The following is a 22,457-nucleotide window of genomic DNA, read 5'->3' on the forward strand; positions in this document are numbered from 1 at the left end:
AGCTGTGCTATACTTGGCACAGTAGAGCTTTGAACTAAATGCTAATATCAGCATGCACACTCACAATGACAATGCTAATATTCTGCCCTCTGGGAACCATGACTGTACTAAATGTTGTGCCAATCCATCTAGTAGATGTTGAAATATATCTCAGGATAAGTAACTTACTTTGACCTGCTGGTTGCGCTAGAGAAAAGTCAGTAGGATTCATCCTCTGGACACCATGGATATCTGTACCAAATGTCATGACAGTCCACCAATAGTTGCTGAGAGGACCAAAGTGGTGGACCAACTGAAAGACAGACCAACTGACAGGCCGACTTTGCTATTGCAAGAGCCACGCCAGTATCAGCACTAAAAATGTTCCCATGATCAACAGAAAATGGAATAAGAAATCATCCCTATCCAGGTCCTCCTTGGCCCCTCCATGTACATGCCTCCACAGTTCTCATTGTTTTCCAACCACCGCTTAATCAGCTATAACACTCAGACCAGTGCCGCCTCATATATTCCATAAAGTCATGCCAAGCAATGTGTAAAAACTATCATTATCTACAAAGGGGGGGCTTTGCTATGACTCATAGAAATTTGTGGAAGTCTGAGAGTGTAGTGCAGTGTATTCATGTGAAACTTTAAATATAAGGGACCTGCGGCATCAAATAATTTGTAGTTAAGTCATTGAGTCAAATTACAACAGACGTTATCTTATGCCACTTCATAAAGAGCAGGTCTAGATTGTACTCTTTATTCTCTCTGTATGCATTATAAGAATGATCACTCAGTGGAGTAATGACTACATCCATGAACACACTGACATCTGCTTCAACAAAACGTTAATGAATATTTCAACAATAGTGATTTTTAAAAATCTTCCATTAATCAAATGTCAGATGAAAAGGTGATATTGTTCTGCAGATGTAACAGTTTGTAAAAAAAAACAACAACTGTATGACCTGTTCCAAACTGCACCAGAAACGATAAGAATTTAACCCTTTCTTCAAGCCTTGCTCTTTGGTCAGCCCCAAAGTAGCCCCTTTCATTGTGGTGTGATTAAGAAAAGCTTAAAAAAGGCCGTTATAAAATGAGTTCTCCAGGTTGCACCCAAGGCAGCTTCAGGTTAATAGCTTACTTGAAAAGAGAGAAAATTAAATGTTCTCATTTTCCTTCTCATGTTTTCCTTCAAGGACATCTGTGTTTGACGTAATCGGTTCACTGAATTACTCTGCAGGCTGGACTTTTGCAGCAGAAAAAAAAAATTACATTCACATTTCATGAGAGCATTTAAGAATGCTGCTTAAAAAAGGTGAAGGTGGCAATCACAGCAGCCGGTGAACTGAACTAATTAACAAGCAAGGCTGAGTGGTTTTACACGACCATTTACAAGGTCTGACCTTTGTAACACCCACAGTTACAAACTGTATTAAAAGGACTGTAGCTCAGAAGGTCTCTGATAGTAAGTAGTACTAATGTAAAAAAAAAAATCGTTTTTTTTGAGGGTCAGCGGTTTTTAATCTCGAATGGATTTATTGATTAAAGAAACAAAAACCAAAAGAACTGCACACATCACAATATATTTTTTTATTTCAGTGTTTCCATGGACTATTTGCACAATTTAAGCTTAGCTCACAGAGTTAGTTTGCATTCATTGCATGACTCAAATTAGTTCAAAGTATTAGTGCAAAAGTAGAAGAATACATATATATTTTTTAAAATACATAGCTGAGTGGGGATAACTTAACTCCCTTTGTATCACATTATGACTTAAATTTTTGGCTTTTAAACACAATCAAACAGCCTTCAGAGGACATACTGTAGCACCAGCATCTTATACTATTAATCAATTCAACCAAATGATCAGGGTAATCTTAATGGCAAGAACATAATTCAAATTTACTTGGTGTTTCTCAACAACTTAAGCCATGAAACAGTACACTGCAAAAAACACCCATCTTTTGTACTTAATCATTTATGTTTTGAAAAAATACTGCGCATAAAGGGTGAGATAAATCCCCTCGCGGTAACTCTACAAACAACAGTCAATACATTAAAGGTACAATCAAACACTGTTGACACAAGAAAATGTAAGTCTACAGTAAACTGGAAAGATTAGCTTTTCCAACTGGCAGTTTATAATACCCTTTAAAAAAATAAAAGCCTTAAACGCTTTTAACACTTACTATCTGTTAGAAAATGACTTAAGATGGGTGTTTTTCCAGTTTTCCAAAACCACAGATCACCTACATGTTATTATCATGATATTATACAAAAGAGCTCCTAATAGAGTGCTACAGGAATGAGTCCTAAAACCCAGAAATGAGTTAACATTTTAGCACTTCCAGTTCCAGTTGGGATTTTAGTTCGATGCCTGAAATAAAATCTGTGGTTAACACAAGCTTAAGAGATTTAAACGTTTTGTTCTACAACATAAAATACGTCAGTAAATATCCCACTCGTGAGTTTTGAAGGTTTTGCGTGTCTTAAAAAAGGCGGGTTGCTAACAAGCGGCTAAATGCGACGACTAAACGTCATCACGCCATCTCGTCCGCCGTTACAGCCTCATTGTGTATACTCACGCTCATGCGACCGTGGTGTGGTCCATGTATAGCCTAACGTTAGCTTTTTACTTCTGCCGATTGCATTTACACTTCAGAAATCATAAAAGTGGTGTTCATTTGTTAAGATTATCTTGCGGAACAAAACGTGTAAGTATAATAACCGTTTGTTTGCTACAGAATTTATTTTCTGCAATAATCCAAAACCCAATGGAAAAGTCCCATTGGCTTTTTGTTGAGGGAACCAGTGCGATGCTAACTTCCTGGTTGGCCTACATAAATACGTCATCCCTAGAGCACTCTATGGCCTTAATGTTGATGTAGCACACAGGTAATGTGCTTTGCTACAATATACAGTAAACCATCAATAATCAGACCGATGGCCATAGTCATTAAATCATATTTACATTTTACAATAGAGCATGGTGCACAGCAGTGCCAATGACCATTTGATGGAAATTGAGGTTTTATTTAACTCTTGCATTTTTGACACATGTACAGCTGTCACACCATGCGATATGCAACAGTGATAAAGATCAAAATTCATGTTGATATACCAGGAAATGTATGCGAAATATGGATATTTAGATGACTGAATGTACAAAATCTCCTCCAAAAGATTACTCTTGTTTATATTCATAGTATCAGGTGCAGGTGTGTAATTCCTGGAGTAAGCAGAAACCATCACTATAGAACAGTAGCATGCATTTCAACCTGAGTTTGTCCAAAAATATACAATATTATCAGAAACTAATATTTCAATAAAAACCTATGGCATAAACGGGTATTGAGTTTGTCCATTTGGGCTGTGTTGGGTTATTCTTAAATGAAAAGCTAGCTCCCTCTTGTGGACAAAACTGGGACACATCAAGCCATAACCCACCCGTTCCCAAATAATCAACCTCTACAGAGAATCACAATCTATTATTATTATGGCATTGAAGATATTATTGTAATCCTTTTGATATTATGTTTCAGGTAAAACACACAACAAGTACGCTCATAGCACACAGACACACACACAAAGCGGTGCACACACACACATTACTCTATATTGACAAATTGTTTAACAGGCCAAAAATTAAAAAAATCAATAAATATGGGCTTTGAATATCTGAACTACAAACTACTACATTACATGAGTCCTTCATTTCTCACACAATATGGCTACAAGCATAGTATTCTATATATAAATTAGCATCTCGGCTATTAATATGACCAAATTACACAAGTGCTATTTGGCTGACTCCCTTAACATACTAACCATAATGACACCAGTCTTTCTTTCACAAACTGTGTAACAGCACTTGCCTGCAATGGTGTTCCCTTTTCATTAACTTTTATATGGATGTTATCCTACTCTTCAAGTTTTTTTTTAAGTAGTAAGGAATGGTTCTGAGCCCAGATGGGCTTAGCGACCATAATGTAAACACAAATGAAAACTTTTTGTCTTAAAACACTGCACTGTGCACTCACGGCCCAGCGACGTGTTTAAACAACCAACCTGAGCAGCTATGACTAAAACAAACCTTCTATTTCATTGTTCATGCATATTGTAACATATAGGTACCTTTTGGTACTTCCTTTAAACTACCTGTTTGAAGGTTGTTCTATGTTAGGGCATTTTTGGGACTGATCATCATGGCTTGGTGACCTTTGTTCTTCCAGGAATGTTTGTATGTTTACATGGATATCCTGTTTGGCTCCTAGTTAGGGGTCTCAAAGAACATGAAATCCTGTATAGAAAGAAAAAACACCAAAAAGAAAGTGTTAATGGCAAAGCAAACGCAGTAAATTGACACAGAATGTCTAATTGAGGTTAAAATATAGCCTAGGGGTAGAATTTATTCACTGATACGCAGCTGCCAAATTGGCTGTGAAAACCTCCTGAGATTTTAGCATTGAAGCATTGAAGCTTGTGCTACTGCAGAAAGTAGCTCGCACAAGCTGTTTTGCATTTGTGGTGATTGGGGTGGTTTCAGGTCACATTTCCCACAAAATGTAGGCTAAGTGGTGCATTAAATGGTAGGTACACAAAGTTTCCGACTACCAGTGATCTGAAAGACATTCCCCATGAAAACTGGGTCATATGAGGCTACTGCATATGTATCAGCCACATTTTGGCAATAGCTACTCTTACTTTGCTATGAGGAAATCCTAAAAAAAGAAATTTGACTTTACAAGGAATTGTGTAATTTTGGACGTTGAGACCGTAAAAATGCTTATTACTTACAATGAGAAAACACGCGCCGATCATTACAGCCTTCATCCTCACATCCAGATCCATGGGGAACTGGATACCAAAGTTGTCTGAATCTGTGAACACTTCCCGAAGCAGTCCTGTCCACTGCTTACTGATTTTCCCGATCTTACTCACTTCATCCATCGTCACAATCTGCAGAGAGATTTACAGAGAGGACAACATGTTGACATGTGTTGCATTAGGATGAAGATCAATCCCTAATCTTGTTTGGTTTTGTTGGAGGGAGATCATGGAACGATTCATAATCCCCATCCAATTTCATCATTTTGCCCGCTGCCACAGTATGTTGAATTTTCTATCCCAGTAATGACTTCAAAGCAGCGAGAGAAGAACCGGGATGGTAATATCATGCTTCAGTTACCCCTCCTCTGGGTCTGGTAAAAGGTCTCTATCACTGACCCAAATCCCCTTCACAGCTCAATCTAATAAAACCAGCTGAGCCGTGGAACAATGGCCACAGTGTACCACACAAGAGCATGCCCTGTGCAATGCTTCGTCCAAGCTACAGCCCCGCTCTGATTGGAAACATATTTCCTGCCTCAGAGCACGAGGAGGATCCCTTACAAAAAAATATCCAGAGGGCGATACCGTGTCGTGTTATGTTTTCACAAATTTAATGGATTTCTGTGTTTAGATAAACCCACCTCAAAGTCAACATCTGGTAGGCAGCTCCATCCACAGAAGGGCCCGTGGATCTTCAGCACAGGCTCGTCGTGTTCGTTCGAAACGATGAATTTGGGGGAGAACGGGTGCCACTGTTGTTTAACATACCCCACTGTGTTACCGGGGGGTGACTGCACCTCCAGCTGAGTGAGGGATTGTGGGAGAACAGAGTGTGATTTGTAGCCATATTCTCACAAGAAAACTAGACGTCATTGAATGTAAACAATCATGGATGTGGTGAACAAAAAACACCCTGAACACTGTAATTTCATGGACACAATGTGAGCGTGTCTAAAAGTGGTTTCACTCACCTCTTGTAGACAACAAGGGTAGCAGCAAGACATGCACTTAAGTGGCCTGGTGACGGTGATGACCTCTTGTCCAAAATTGTCAAGGACGTGGATGGTGAAGGAGCGCATCGGACCGCAACACTGTCGACTCAGACAGTCGTTCTCCTCGACAGCATAGAACACGTTCTGGCCCATGCTGTTGCGGACTTCATACTTGTTGTTGCTTTCAAAACCAACGAGGGCTGCATGGACGAACAATACGTATGAAGATGTCATTGCTCTACAGACGCTGAGATCTGTACTTAAAGGTGCTAAATTTGAAATCCTGAGCATTAATATAGCAGCAAACAACTATTTGCTATGTAAAGATATAGTGGAGAAACGTATCCTCATACAACGGTTCATATGATATTTTACAAAAAGTTAAGTTAGTTAAGTTAGTTTTCACGAATGTCCAGCAACACGTGACGTACGTATCAATTTACGCTCCAGTCTTTTCAAAATAAACTTCCATCTTCACAGGAAACAACTTAGTTTGGTTAAGGCAACAAAACTATGTAAGTTAAGTAATTAAGTTGGTTAAATGGCGTTAGTTAAATGGTGTGATTTAAGTACGGAAGTTTCGTGACAAAAACTAAGATAGGTTTAGGAAAAGGTCGTGGTTTCACTTAAAATAACACAGGAAGTGGCGTAACTTATGTATGGAAGTTACGTGGCAAAAACTACTTTGTTAGGTTTAGGAAAAGATCATGGTTTGGGTTAAAATAACACTGGGAGTGGCGTAACTTAAGTGTGTAAGTTAAGTTAAAAAATAAATCAACATTGACTTGTTTCACATGGGGTATGAACGGTCTGGTCGCGCATGCATCTAATCACCGCCACTCTGCACTACGCTCATACGGCAGTTACAGCTGATAACCCCGTCCCGTCCAAACGGAAGCGTAACGCCCACCCTCTTGTTCCCCCCTGGATAAACACTGTTGGCTCTGTCTGCACTGTTGCTGTTGTTTGCACTGTTCATGCTGTTAGCACCGTCAGCCGACGCCATGTCGAGAGCTGTGTGATGGCAATCCTTCAATCATAGATATGCTCTGAATTTAGCACCTTTACTAGCAGCATACATGATAGATTTTCTCAGAAGTCGATGCATGTTTATATACTTTACCTTCAACAAGCTCAACTTTCTGTTTGATGAGTAGCTGATCCACCTAGTAAACAAGATAATCACATACACTGGATTCAATATATGCATCATTTTTGTCTGGTAAATGCAGCAGTTCAGTATTGTTGGGGGAGGGGGACCTGTATATTGTTTTACTGTGGACACTGTAATGTACTTCTCAAGCACCACTGGTGTGTATAAACGCTCCAACAGTTTCTGGGCTTTCAGTCTGCAGAAGTGAAGGATGGTAGAGAACTGCATCCCTAACCGATCCTTTTTGCAGCAGACAATTTGACTTGTCATTGAAGCAAAAGCACAGCTGTTATTGATAACAGTAACAGTGGCCTCTGTTCTATTTAAGCTCCTCAGTGAGCCTTGACAGTGAGTCAGCGTGAACAATAGCCGAGCCCTGAAACTGGAGCAGCTTCAGCCATCGTTACTTTAATTATTTACACCTGTGCTTTTCCTACTGTGACTATTGGTGCCTTCAAATGGGGTCGTGTTTACCGTGGTCACGAGAAGAGTCCATATGAACGCCCCCCTCATGTCGTATTCACGACCTCGTAAGTAGAAGGTTTCTGAAAGCTCCGAGTTCACGAGTTGTGACGTGTTTGTTGATGTCAGAAATGGCGGAGGCCTTGGAAGTTAATTTTTCGGTGCATAATAAGTGAATATATTTTAGTTGTATTTTGTTTTTCTTCGTAATTTCACATGTCTGAGGAAATTTGGATATCCCAACCTCATCTTTTTCCTCTGTCATTATGCCTTTCCTGCATTATGTTACCCGCTTGCTTAAATTGTTAGCCTCTGTAGCTTCTAGACGCCGACAGTAACGTTAATATTGCCGTTGCTTAGCAGCGGTGTTCTCATGACTTGACTACTTCAACGTCAAGCATATTGTGTACACGACTTCCCATGTTGTAAACACAAGCTCACGAGTTTCATTTGAAGGCACCATGTGTGACGTGTCAAAATATCTTTCATGAAAAAGGCCTTTCTTTTGTAGCATCAGTGCATTATAATATCTTCACATTTCGGGTGTGAAATATATTTTAAAACTACTTAGTTTGTTGAATGGGGGGTAGTATAGGCTACAGGGTTAAAAGGAAATTATCATCACATTAAATTCATGATGTCTAATTATCTTTTGATATGTTTAGATACATTTCTTTTTTTTTGTATGTATTTCATTGTTTTTATTGGATTGTTTTCCACTGTTTGGTTTGGTTTTTCTGCACATTTTGTGTACTTCTTGTTGTTGTTTAACTTTTGTTGTATTTTTAAAATGATGTTAGTTCAGATCTTTCTTCCTTTTTTTGTTATTGTTTTTTTTCTCTCCTGGGGTTGGGAGGAGGTCCTTTGTATAAGCAGTTTTATATGTGTGCAAATAAATAAAAATAAAAAAAAATTAAAATACCTACTTCTTCAGTTTCTACTATCACTGGACTATTTGGTGATATTGTATCCTAAGCTTGATGATCATGGTGTTAAATATTGATGAAAGAGTCAGTGACACTTGCTCATTTCCTCTGCCCTGGATGAAAACATGAACAGACTCTATGTAGACAATAAGGCACTGGACTAAGTGGCACTAACATTTGTAAGGAAAACATCTTTTTTATTTCTTACCGTAGTCAGGTATTCTAATCCTGGTGGACAGCCTGGTATTTCCTCGTCGGGTGCAGCATACATTTCCATTTTTTTTTTTTCCAGACTGGAGGGAAACCTGTTGATAAATGATTGAGAAGTTAAATCTGAGACACAGCGCCATCTGCTGCCTATTTAGGTGTCACTCATAATAAACACATGGAGTCGCTGCAGCGGGTTCATATGTTTCGCTGTATGTGTTTCTGTATTGTTAAGGTTAACAGGACAGCATGGAGCACCCTTGTCCTCTCTACTATATATAATATTCATGTCCTAGTGTGTAAACAAGTAGTGAAGCAGCTCGTCCAGCAGCTGCGCACAGACACGGTGGGCGGCACAGATAATCTGGGTTTGTATCTGGAAGTGACGGTGGTGCGTCTGACGGGAAAACACCACCATGAGAAATCCTATTACTCCGATTGTTTACGCGTAAACAACAGGCCTAAAGCCAACACAAGCTACACTGCTCATCCCCACAATGTAGGCCATCCCAGTGCAGATCTCAGTGACTGATTATGAGAATAAGAGTGTGATGACTACAGCCTGATGAGTGTTTGCTGCTGGTAAAGAGAGCGCACTTTTTTCATTCTAAGGAGACGTGCGAGTTGTTAAGAGCGACTCAATAGGCGACTTAAATTGCAGCCTGTACCGTTTATATCATACAACACACAGCTGTTTTTTGTCTGAATCAGGATTTACTCACCGAGATTTCACCTGCTAGTTAAAATAATAACAGGCCAGCCCGGAACCAAGCCCATGGAATAAACCTATAATCTCATTGGTCGACGTCATCGTACTTCCCATTCCCATGCGCCAATGACAAGACGGCAGTGTAGAAGAGAAGTCAACAGAACAGAGTAGAATATACTAGAACAACATGTAATAGAACACATCAGATCAGGGGTGTAGTAGCAACCTGCGGCTCTTTAGCTCCTCTCCAGTGGCTCCCTCTGGATTTATAAAAATGGAAATTAAGAACTGTTTTTTGTTTACATTTTCATTTTTATTTCTCATTGTTGTAGGTCTATGGTACGACGGAGTATTAGGGCCACCTTGAGGAAAAAAATAAATATGAGATTTTGAGAATAAAGTCCTAATATTACGAGAATTAAGTCCTAATATTATAAAGTACTAATTATACGTGTTATTTTCTTTTTTCCTGTAAAGTTATGACTTTATTCTCTTAATATTAAGACTTTTTTTCTCCTAAAGTTATGACTTTATTCTCGTAATATTACGACTTTTTTTTCGTAAATTTATGACTTTATTCCCGTAATATTATGACTTTTCTTGTAAAGTAATGACTTTATTCTCGTAATATTACAACTTTTTTTCTCGTAAAGTAATGACTTTATTCTTGTAATATTATGACTTTTTTCCCGTAAAGTTATGACTTTATTCTTGTGATGTTACGACTTTTTTCTCGTAAAGTTATGACTTTATTCTCATAGTATTACGACTTTTTTTTCTCGTAAAGTTATGACTTTATTCCCGTAATATTACGACTTTTTTTCTCGTAAAGTTATGACTTTATTCTCGTAATATTACGACTTTTTTTTCGTAAATTTATGACTTTATTCCCGTAATATTACGACTTTTTTTCCCCGTAAACTTATGACTTTATTCTCGTAATATTACGACTTTTTTTCTCGTAAAGTTATGACTTTAATCTCATAATATTACAACTTTTTTTCTCGTAAAGTTATGACTTTATTCTCGTAATATTATGACTTTTTTCCCGTAAAGTTATGACTTTATTCTCATAGTATTACGACTTTTTTTTCTCGTAGAGTTATGACTTTATTCTCGTAATATTATGATTTTTTTCTCGTAAAGTTATGACTTTATTTTCGTAATATTACAACTTTTTTCTCGTAAAGTTACGACTTTTTTCTTGTAATATTATGACTTTATTCTTGTAATCTCAGATGTTTTTTCCCTCATTGGTGCCCTAATACTCTGTAGTACATTTGCACTTTGGCCCTCACTGCGTTAGACTTATATACTATATACTTAGACTATAAACTGTGTTACCTTCATCACAATGCTCACATGTTTTGCGGCTCTGGACAGATTTTATTTATTTTTTTGCCTAAAATGGCTCTTTTGAAAGTAAAGGTTGCTGACCCCTGCATCAGACTATCACTAAATGCTATATTGCAGTATTAAACAGCCTGCTGTACAGAAATAATAAACAATGCATTGGTTTGTTCATTTTTACAGCACCTAATTATTTTTTTTCTGTAATTTCTGATTAATAGGCACATGCTAGAAGCTTAAGAGGTTTCAGATATATTTATTTTATAGTGATGATAAATTAATATATTTTAATTGTTCATCCTCTAGATGTCACCAATAACACAAGCAAGCGTAACATGTATTATGATATTATCTGACATTACATGCACAGCACAATGGAATGTTTTTACCAAAGGTTTTACAAAATCAAACGTATGTCATCTATAGTAAATCATATACTAAATTTAATTTCAGATAATTTTGCTGTATGCCTATTCTTGTGAATTATTTTTTATCTTTAAAAATGCATATAATTCAATAAAAATAAAGTGACATTCTTCTTTCTCTACTAAAGAATATGCTGTATAACATGGAATCCAAACTGAAGATCCCTGTACCTGGCTGCCCCACCACACATAACCAGAAATTCACTCACACACATGCACACTCATGCACGCACTATGCTCAAATTACCCATCTAAATAAGAAGGCAGTAGTGGAAAAAAACAACAGTTGTTGACAGTCATGAGAATAGTTTTTAAAAGCTGTGATTAACCTACGAGAGGATTTTTTGTTGTGTCTTTCCAAACATTACTGTTATTTCTGAGATGGTACTTTCATTTTTTTTTTTATATGTGTTCTCCAGTCTACAGTAAGGCCTTTTTTACCCCTTCCAATAATGTTGGACCTTGCCAGATGAAAAAAAATATATAGTAATGGTTTTAGAGTTTAGAAATGATGAGGTCTTCGAATGAGACATTCAAATTTTTAAATGTCAAAAACATGCATACATTAATACATTGCATGTTTGCATGTAAGACTATGTGGCCATAAGATATTTGTATCCAGGGTGATGTAACTCAATGGACATGGTGTTAAAGCACTGCATAACTCACCAGTGTAGGAAACTCTCAGCTGAAGTGTAATAGAGTGTAATAAGACTCGAATGTCTTAGTCTTAATGTCCCTGTAGATATCCCTATAACCCATCCTAACAGTTTGAATATTAGTCTATTATTAGGACACATGGCATTAACAACAACACATAAACATCACAATAAAACATACATTTGTAAATAATAACAATGTAAATGTGGAATATGTGTAGACACAATACATAAAGACTGAATGAATGTGATCCTTCAGGAATAGCATTGCTCTTCTGTTAAGGTTAAATTTACAGTATACTATCAGATGTCAAGCAGTGGTTGTGTTACATCTACTGTCTTCTAGAAAATTGCATGTTATGAGATACACTATATTTTGTTGTCCCTACAATGCAGTGGGGGAAGAACTGTTGACAGCTGAAACCACAAGGCTATACTCCATGTCACTCAGCTGCACACACAAGCAATACAGACATGAAGGTCTGCAGTTATAGCTGCAGGCTCACTATTCTGATCTGATAAATTCAATGTTAAGAGAAAGACAAATCTAATCCCTTATAAAAGACATGTCAAGGAACATCATAACCTTATTTACATTTTGCATATAGTAAGTAGATGAGCAAACAAGTCAAAAACAAGAAGTAATCTAATTATAAAAGTTCATTTTTCCAATCTTACTCTGCATCACATAGCCTAATATCTGAAAGACATTGGTGGCTTATAATAGTTAAAATAAGGCAAACTTCTACAAACCTTAAGGCGGTAACTAACATGTTAAAGAGAAGAATCTTTACACCCATCTAATGTCCACACGTGTGGGTTATTATACTTTATATCCACTGGAGAGCAGTGTTGAGCTAATGATGCTCGGCCTCGTGGCCATTACTAAGACTAATGCAGAAATTGCCTTTTTCAAAATAGTCCCAAACAGACACACACTGATCTACACACAGTACACAAACACACTTACTACCCCGTTACAAATGACATGACGTTGTTGGGCCGAGTATCCTTATTTGCGAATACAAATTACCTGATTTCCTCAAGCGCTACTGATTTCTCCAAGAAACACTAATGAGAACAAATGATGACTCGCACGCAGATCTGCTGACACTTCAGGCACAGACAGCTAAAAACATGTTTTAATTGATTCATGTTACTGTAATTGCTTACAGTGACCTAACATAGCCTAGAAAACACTGCATATATAATAAGTGGTGTGTTTTGTGCTGTACAAATAAACAAATGTATTGTATTTTTTTTACATTTTTAACTTTTTTAGGTATTTAAGCTTCAAACACACTGCATCACTTGTAAAATAAAACTGTTTGTTTGCGTCTAGGGCCCTTTTTATCACCCCGACTGTCCAACCACAACCCCGAAACTTATGTTCTTCATCAGTGAGATCAAAACAAAGTAATGCAATGACTCTGAAATGGTGGCGGTCTGTGCTCCCATCTGAATAAACAGACCGGACAGTCAGGGGTCTTTGAAAGCCAGTCAGATTGTCTTTCTGACTCCAAGAGCCCAGTTACTCCCACCAGGGGTTTATGTGTGTGTGTGTGTGTGTGTGTGTACAGTCTCTGCTCTCTACATTCCTACCTGTTTTACAATTTTTCTGTGTGTTTGTGTGTTTTTTTTGTTTTTTTGGCGTTAAGGTGGTGCTCTTTACCCGCATGGGTAATCTTTCGTGCACTCCTAACGAGGTTGTCATATTCGGCGCATAATGAGGAGCCTAAAGATGAATGTAAAAACGCCTCCATTACACCGCTTTCATCCTCTTGTTCATTAGGTTAGCATAAGGTTACAATACATTACACCGGTCCCAATGTTCCCGCACACAAAATTGCACATGTCACCGAGGGGTTGTGTGTTAGTTTGCCATGATAATATTCATTCATGTGCACACAAACATGCACATAGTGCTGCTATACCTGCCTAACCTTTAAGTGAACCTCAACACTGAATCTCAGACTAAATCTGACTTTTTCTAGTGTTGTTTGGAGAGTAGGTTTTATAAATGTCCCTATCACAATATGTGTGTAATTCACACACACAAAAATGCAAATCTATTGTGCATGATTTCATCATCTCTGGATGTCCACATTTGCCGCTTTTGTTATTCCGTCTCTGTCTCTTCACCTCTGCCCATCCCTCACCTCCCTCCCTCTTTTTTTTTTTTATTTCTCCCATTTCTGCACCCCTGTCAAGCGCTTTGTTTGCTGTGACTTTCCATGCGGTTATCTGAGCGCAGACAGTGTGCCTCACCCTGGCACAGGACCTCAGTTTCCACGGCAACTTTATAATTGTTTTGGATGCGTTCCAAGCGCCACTGGATACCGAGGCATTATTGATGTCAAAAGAAACATGTATGAAATGAGGAGATGTGGAGGCGTCCATATGGTTCTGTACACAGCCTCATGCGAAGCCATTTAACCGTTTTTCAATGGGAGTTTTGTGATACCGCTGAATAGATCCCACATGTGTCGCATGATATTTCATAATTTTGATCTTTCTGTTTCACAAAGGGATAATGGCACGCAATACAAGCTACTGAACTGTGCAATATTTCCCCTATTCATGTCATTAAGTCATTGTCACAGTATGCACTACTGGGTTGAGTATGTCGACCCTACTGAATACAATATGTCCATCATGATGCATTTAAAAAAAAAAAAAAAAAAAATCTGAATAGTGAAAATGAGAGAGGAGTCCGTCTGAACAAATGGAGGAAAATAAAAGTCTGCGGCATCAAAAGCGTTCTCCAGTTACCGTAAAGTACGCCGCTGCCAGCCTCATTCACTTCAAGTAGGCCAGTCTTTGTTTTGACAGGAGAGGCGGTATGAGTTATCCCAGTGCTTGTCACCATAACCATATTGTGACCCCCCCGCCACCCCCCACCAACTCTCTCATGCACACACACATGCACAGCCTAGCAGCACCTCTGAGCCATGAGCTGTGGCCACATTAACCACAACGCCGCAACACTCATTAAAATAACATATAGTGTCAACAGCAGTGTGGCCCCAAGTGGATAAATCCCCAAAAACCCTCTGTCTTAACTTAATCCACAGACTTGTCTTTACATCAGAGAATTGCCCTCCGAGCAGCAGGTTCGCTTCTTACTGTTGCTTATGAAACTTTGACTCTTTCGGCGCTGTCATATCGCAGAATGTGTGATAAAAAACTGAAATGAGGTTCTGACTGATCTTTTTTCTCTGATCTGGAAGCCTCCCCTCCCTCTGCTTAATTTATGACCTGTGAGGAGGAACCCAGGGAGTGAGAAGTGAGTGAGACTGGTGTGAAAGCCCTGAATAGAGCAGGGGCAACAGGCCCTCCAAATAACACAAAAGAGGCACCACAGCTGTTTGGAGGCAACACAAGCCTTCACGAGGCACCGTCTTCTGCACCGAGCTCCCAGACTGGCACTCACGCTGACTTTGTGAGCTGAGTTGTTATATGAATACTGTAACACAATCATCACATTAAATTTGTGGGTGGAAAACCTTCCAAGATGTGTGGTAAAAAAAAAGTTTAAAAGAAGACCAATATTACCAAAATGAGTCTGGCTATTTCACTTGAATAAAATCCATCATTTTGTGTCACTGATATGTATTATTGGTCGCTTAAAAGAGGATGTTCACACTGTGACATCTGCCTTTGAGTTATTTGATCTTCCCATGATGCTAGCAACCGAACAAGGAGAGAGAAAGATGTAAATGAGGTGGGAAGGAGATCAAACCTGCTCTATTCCATAGTGCGAGCCAAGAGGAGGGAAAGAAAAACAGCACAACAGCCGATCACCTTTACAGAGGGCTGGATCCTTGGAGGACCCCGCTGAGACGCAGGAAAGTGTCACCAGCCCTCCGTGAGCTCGCTGTCAAGTGCCGGTTACTGACTGTCAACTGCGGCTAAAAATGATTTCAGAATCCGGGGTTAGAAGTTCAGCGCGCTGTTTTCTTCCCCCCAGACTGGGGGGAAAAACGCTGTCACCGTTGCCGGGCCCGTAATAATTTATTCCCCCCTGTTTAAAACTCTGTTGGCTCCCGGTTTCTACGTCTGCTTCTCAGTTCTGCGCTCACGCCCATTAGCTAGCCACATGCAGGACACGTGTGAACTTCCAGAATGATGGCGGCGTTTCTGTATAACTTAATTGCAGCTCATATTCATCATCACGACTGTGTTAGAGGAGGCCCTGTTGTAAAACTGCTTACTGTTGAACATCTTAGTTTGCATTTAGTTACTTCAGTATTGTAATTGCACGTGTTGTCAGCGTTATTGAGCATGGACTGTTGTCCTTGCAACCTTCTGATGAAGCATACAATCTTTTCCTGAAACTGCATTATTAGAATAATAAAATAACTTAGAGATAATATTTAGAAATCATGTTAATTGGAAACTTGGATGAAACAGAGCGTATAGTCTGCTCTCTTTTTCCGTCTCTCTGTCTGTCCCATCCATCCATAGAGAGAGTATCCGGAGCCATCTGCAGACCACGATCCATCCCCAAACACTGGGGATCACAAAGGTGTTATTTTTCAAAGCTGGCCCTGTCCACCTCCTGCCGAGGGTTCGCGGCTGCGGTTCAAGGGAAGGTGGGAAACTTCTGAGGCCCTGTTCCCCTTGTACCCCCCTCCCTGTCGCCTGCCTCCTCGGGGGCAGCCCTTTGAGGGTGTCATAACTGCGGCCTGTATAACATGGGTTACTGCTGACGGCGGTTGGTCACAGTTGATGAAGCCTTTAAAGAAGCCTCCCCTCTCATGGTTTCTGTTAAAATTCTGGAGAGCAGGAGCAAGGCCTGGCTCCCAGACAATTACAGACGTAGTAATGGGAGGACTCTGGAGTGGGCCTGCATTTTGACTTGTGATGGGTAGAGGGTGCTCCAAGTCCACGTTTGAGGAGAATGTCATTCGGGTGCATTGCAACTCTACACTACCGCCTTCTCTTCCCCCTCCAAAAAAAAATGAAAATCACCCTCTCCATTTTAGTTTTGAGCCTCTATGCTTGCAAGTTGCCTACACAAAATGAGTCCTCCATGTTTTGTGCTACACGGCGGTCTCCATTTCACGAAACTAAGGAGGAAAAAAAAAAATTCCACGAAGACTATGAAATATGCTGTAAATGGACAAAGCTGCAGAACATGCAGCTGTTGTGGTGCCATCCTGTTGTCTTGCGGGGTTGGGGGAGGGTGTAGGAAAGGTAAAATGGGACAGAAAGCCATGACAGTCTGGTGGTAATAGCATGAGAGGGTCCGCATGCAGCACCTGGTACTCACCTCTTTCTCCGGAGAGTCCCCGTGGACACGGTGTCCTGCTGGCACACCGTAAAACTTGATTGTGGAAAACACCATCACGCTGAGACTGATAAAAGGAAAAAAAAAAATGTATGTTTTTTTTCCTCCAAATTTTGGTTGTAACCGCAGAGGAGGAAAGAAATTGTTCTTTAAATAACATTTTTATTTTTACGTTTATATCCAAAACCATTGTAGATTTATGACAAATGTTTGTTACAGTGCATTTCATTTTGAATGGCAGTTACCAAAACTTAACTCAGTTGCACCAGCACATGATCTTACAGTATGGACATATGGTTTCTAAAAAATTTCGGTGACGGGCAGTTATGATTTTTAGCAGATAAAACATGTATTATATCTATATATTTTTTTTTACTTTCCACCAATTCACCTCTTCTTTAACTTTGCCTAAATCTCTATATTCTAGTTCAGTTCAGTTTCAGTTTTATTTGTCATATGTAGGTTAACTCAGGGTCAGCGTTACAATGAAATGTATAGGATGAGAGAACAGGTCAGCTCAACAATAAAATATACAAATAAAATGACAATAATAAGCGCTAAAAACATTAATAAGATAGAAAGATTAATGATACCATAAAGTGATAATAAGTTGTAAGAGAAAAAGTGATGACATAAATAGTATAAAAATATAGTACTATATGCATATGAAAATGAGGATTGTATGTAAAAGTAAGTGATTGTGTCTGCAACAGTATTGCAATATAAACATAAATTTACTCAATTTCTAGCTATAGAGAATATGAGAATATTCACTGTGGGGTTTAAATTATGTCTAAGTTATTGTCTAGATAAATCAAAAGTGGTTTTATTTTGAAAGGAAAATGTTACATGCCAAGGACCACAGATGCTTGGACATGTTCTAACTAATAACATTTGACATCTATCCTGTGGTCTGCATCTGCAAAAGCAGCACAATTTGAACATAAAATAAAAAGATTATTTTTTAAATTTTCAATTTAATGTTTAGTGTAAAATTAAATTTTTTTTTTACATGTTTTATTTTTTATTTACAAATTTTACTGCAATACATTTTCAACACTCCACATTATCAGTTTCAAATTTAAATTTATATAGTTTTCATTTTCCGAAATCTGTGCTGAAAAAGATGCTTCTGAGGATAAATGTGCGCCAGTATTGAATGTTAAATGAGAAACAACTGCAGATTGCGTACAGTGAGTGTGCTGTTTCTCCACGGCTTACAAAGTGTGTTGAACCTGGCTTGACCAGACAGATACAGCGAGGCGGCCACCTCGCCCTGTGTGAGTCGGTGTCGGTGCAAAGTGCAAAGGCCAGTGCGGTTCAGGACTTCTCCTCGGGCCGTGCTACGTGAGCTGCAGCGTGTGCGCGACGTGCTCGGAGCCTCGGCGCCGCACAATGCTCCTCTGTTCTTTGTGCTGTACTTCTATCTCGCTCTCTCTTTGTCTCTCTCTTTCTGTCCTACACACACACACACACACACACACACATGCATGCACACTGAAGAGTTCTCTCCACACAGTTGGAAAGACAGGGGTCACTGACTGGATGCTCCCAGCTGAGTACTTCAGTGCAGCCTTTCTCTGCAACACACACATACATGCACACACACCTACATGCACACACACAGCCACACGTGCACTGTGTTAATGTCTTTTTCCATGCTGGCACCCTGCACACTCTGGCGGTGTTGTAGTCTGAGTTTCTCTCCGAAACTCGAGCATTAACTGAAATGTTTTTCTCATTCATTATATAATCAGTAAAAATTGTTTCATGAAAGCACCTGAGGGAGCGCTGACTGTTATTAAGAACAACAGCCTTGATAGTAAAATGTTTTAATAGTATCCCTTTAAACAAATTCTCATTAAAACTGAAACTGTTTCTGTTTTCTGTTCGTGGTTTGATTTTATTGAGGACATTTTAGTCTCAGTGTTCTTAACCTAAACAAAAGCATAAAGTGATCAAGTTATTCTCTAAGTCCGGTGTTATTGTTCCTCAGTTGTTGCAGGATGTCTCAACTAGCGAGATCAAACTGTGGCTGCTTTCAAACCCCAGAGCAAAGCAACTTTCAGCCTGGCGTCCTACTTTGTGAACCCGATGAAATGAGTAATTTCTTTGTGAGATCCTTTTTTATATTTATTTCACAATAATGCAACCATTAATGGTTGTGGAAAATTGAAACCAGACATGCAAGATACTCAAAAACAAGCTTTCGCAGTGAATGGGTACTTCATTAGTCCTATAAGGGATGTCATGCAGTGATTAGCTGGAAAGACCATAAAGGTACTGAGTTTCACTTTATTACAAGGCAGGCTTTTTAAATTATAGTAAATTATAATAACTTGCAATATAGAAATAATGTTGAACCAAAAACAAACAAAGTATGGAGGGAGTGGTTGAATTATACATGAGTAATAGACTTTATTCTCACAGAACTTTAACTTTTTCTAAACCGATGGGCCGCGGTCGGCAGATGATTCAATCGACAACCTCTCAATGCTCCACTGAATTAATTACCGCCATAATGCTGTAGTATCGATCAAAAACACAGCGATCCCGTGGCCGTTAATCATTCGTGTCAAAATGGGAGAAACATAACCCAGCCAGGCAGCGCAGGGGGCGTGCAGAGGAAGTGGAATGCACGAGGAACAGGGAGGTTGATCCCTCTGCCGCTTTGACGTCAGGCATCCATCTACTAGTGTTATTCCTTAATCTGATTCACTTGGCTGCTCAGCAGACCGGCGTTGCCTGTTGGAAAGGTTTCATGTGTGTGTGATGGATGCTATTGTCAGAAATGCCAAGGTCAATATGCGACGCAGCGGCGAAAAAAAAAAAGAGGACTTTCTTATTTCAAAAGTGCTTCCCATGTATCATCATCTCTGCAATCTGACCTTGCTTCCCTCTGTAATAACATTCAGAGGGAGGACAACTGCTGGGTGCATGCTCATGGGCTGGCGATGATCTTTAAAACGGGTCATGGCGCCGCAGAGAAGAGGCCCGTGTCACTCATGACAGTATGCAGGCGTATTACTTACACTAAGACAGATTTGGAAATGGAGTTGTACTGTCTGGCGTGAATGCCGGGGGACAATTATGTCTTGATTTGAGCATCTTAACAGAGGGGCCACCGTTTGACTGCACGCTCTCTGTACAAGAGCAATTAGCTGAAATCGAGGCATCATCATCACATGATGATATAAACAGATTTAGAGTAATGAAATGTCAACTTTGGCAAATGACAAAAAATAAAGAAGTTGTTGCATAAACAGATGACAATCTAACAGTTTGTCAGTTTGACTGACAAATGTCAGCGTTGGTTACTTTTGTTTCACATTATATAATTCACTCAACCACATCGCCATTAAAACTTAATCTCAGCAGCACTGGCAGTTATTAATACCACTTGAGGCAACGTTCTTGTGAGATTATCTTGGCAGCATCTCCATGATGCAGGAACTATATGGGCTGAAGCAGTCCTGGTCATATTAAAAACAACCTCTTGACATTGTTTTTTAAAAGAGTATATAAAAAATATTGTGCTTGGAATTATAATTAGTGTCTGATATGTTTTTTTTCCAAAGGTTAAAATTTCTGAAAATTCTTTAAAAGCGTCTTCTCCTTCTCCCTCATTAACAAATATGCAAATATTGTCAATTTCAAAGTTTAACTATGAGACACAAAATGTTTCCTACTTCACTTCCATTCTCAGTGACTAGGAGGTTTTAAGTTTCCACATCACTCTTGCTTAAGTTGAACACTGGAGCATGATTGGCTGCCAAACTAGTAGTGATGTCTCAAAATCAGGCAATAAAACCACTAAAGTTAGGTTTAGGAAATAACAACATGGTTAAGCTTAAAACTACTACGTTTGTACAGTGAAAATTACATTAACGTTGTGAACACGAGACATGAACGAACAGATGATTGTAACGTGACGCACGGGACATGATCAGCGGTCTCCTGGATGAAAGCCTTGTGTTTGTTGGACTCATCCATCTCCCCCTCCGCCCGACCAGTGTGTCTCTTTTCGCTCTTAAAGCTAGGTCACCACTCACACTTTTCCTGAGTGTTTAATGTTGACCCGGTTGGGTTTACATTTTAGTTTATGGAAAGCCCGGTGCATCTCATACCTTTGCCAAAGGGTGCCTTAAGCATCGGTATCTAACGCCAACGGTGGTGACAAAGCGTCGGTATTTGACGCTCTAGGAACGAGCAGGGGCTGTGATACCTAGGTTTTAGGTACTGGCTCTATACCCAATACTGATCCCATACCCGTGTTTAGTTAATAATCTGTGTACATCACTGTGTGGAAGTGAATGGGATCATTCTTTTATGTGTTTGGCAGCATCAGGCTTGACTTAAACATTGCTTTCATAACTTTTTAAAACAAAATGTAACAAAAAAATACATAGATATAAATGTACTGAATTGTTATTTATGATTAGAATAATAAATTGTACACCAGCAACTTGGTAAAAAACCTTAAAAATCAACAGGAATTACAAGTGTAAACCTTTTTAATGCAGCAACAAATTGGTTAAAACTTAAATTCCAGTATATAATGTATATAATATATAAACATAGAATTGAATTGAATAGATTGGCCCCATTGTCACCTATACCCGATACAGCTATTTGAGTCAGTATCGGCCCAATATCAGTGCATCCCTACATATTTTTGATTGTGGGGCAACTTTAAGTGTTTAGAACCGTTCTACTATATTTAAATTATCAAGTTGTACCTACCACGCACTTAATAGCTTGATTACTGATAGTTTAAATGGGCTTGTCTGATGAGGAAAAACATTAAATGGTGGGTTACTATATGGCTGTTATTGCCCAACAAGCTGGACATCACACCATCAACTTGTTTTTTTCTGAGTGATATAAGGAAATCGATGCTAACCTGAGTGGCGTTTCCCCACTGAGCCCTCATCTCCGACTGGCCGCTGAGTCACCGCTCCCACAGGGGAGACTGACCTCCTCAGCCGCCAGGGGACGACCCCCCTACGCTCAGTTAAATATGCTCACAGGAAGGAACCACAGTGGAGAAAATCATGTCGTTAATACTCCACACCAGGCCGCTCTGTCCAGCCAGCGTCCTTTTTTCAAAGGCCAGGGAATAAGAAATACCCCAAGTCTTGGAAAATGACTTCAATTAACCATAATGTTAATCACTATTGCACAGAACAAAAGTCAAGCTGAGAAATCCCTTGATGGAAATTGTTATAATTGCCCTAACAACGGGAATGAATATTTCTCCCTGCTTAATTACATGTGACTTAATATTTAAATATACCATTTGCGGGTTTTAAAGTATCTTAATCACAGCCATTAATTTTAAATATCTAGCATTTGGAGTGGCGGGGGAGCAGACAAACACCTTTTACAGTGTGACTGGTTACATGTGGCAGGTAACGTTAGCAGAATGTCAGGTATGTATTATGCACGAGGCGCTGTTGACAG

At 39.2% G+C, this 22,457-nt stretch overlaps 1 protein-coding gene and 1 long non-coding RNA gene across 2 annotated transcripts in view; both read right to left on the reverse strand.

The window, feature by feature from the left end:
* Window positions 1-3,930: 3,930 nt before the first annotated feature.
* Window positions 3,931-9,444, reverse strand: si:ch73-206p6.1 (phospholipid scramblase 2). The gene is made up of 7 exons (XM_037757443.1): window positions 9,281-9,444; window positions 8,560-8,656; window positions 6,934-6,976; window positions 5,790-6,010; window positions 5,460-5,621; window positions 4,786-4,947; window positions 3,931-4,288 (listed from the first exon to the last, which is right to left on the reverse strand). The coding sequence occupies exons 2-7, from the start codon at window positions 8,626-8,628 to the stop codon at window positions 4,259-4,261; spliced, it is 687 nt and encodes a 228-aa protein (XP_037613371.1). The 5' UTR covers window positions 8,629-8,656; window positions 9,281-9,444; the 3' UTR covers window positions 3,931-4,258.
* A 7,264-nt stretch (window positions 9,445-16,708) lies between these two features.
* LOC119480836 overlaps window positions 16,709-22,457 on the reverse strand; it is a 57,566-nt gene continuing 51,817 nt past the window's right edge. Inside the window, exon 3 of the long non-coding RNA XR_005205015.1 lies at window positions 16,709-17,061. This is a non-coding gene — a long non-coding RNA (uncharacterized LOC119480836). The remainder of the gene's footprint in view (window positions 17,062-22,457) is intronic.

Source organism: Sebastes umbrosus, chromosome 21, assembly GCF_015220745.1.
Source record: "Sebastes umbrosus isolate fSebUmb1 chromosome 21, fSebUmb1.pri, whole genome shotgun sequence".
Lineage (NCBI taxonomy): Eukaryota > Metazoa > Chordata > Actinopteri > Perciformes > Sebastidae > Sebastes > Sebastes umbrosus.

Excerpts from the sequence above, each read along its gene's own strand:
- si:ch73-206p6.1 (XM_037757443.1), bottom strand. The coding sequence starts at position 8,628 with ATGGAAATGTATGCTGCACCCGACGAGGAAATACCAGGCTGTCCACCA. Across the intron at positions 6,977-8,559 it reads GATTAGAATACCTGACTACG|GTGGATCAGCTACTCATCAA; the intron begins GTAAGAAATAAA and ends CTTGTTTACTAG. Across the intron at positions 5,622-5,789 it reads ACCCTTGTTGTCTACAAGAG|CTGGAGGTGCAGTCACCCCC; the intron begins GTGAGTGAAACC and ends TCCCTCACTCAG.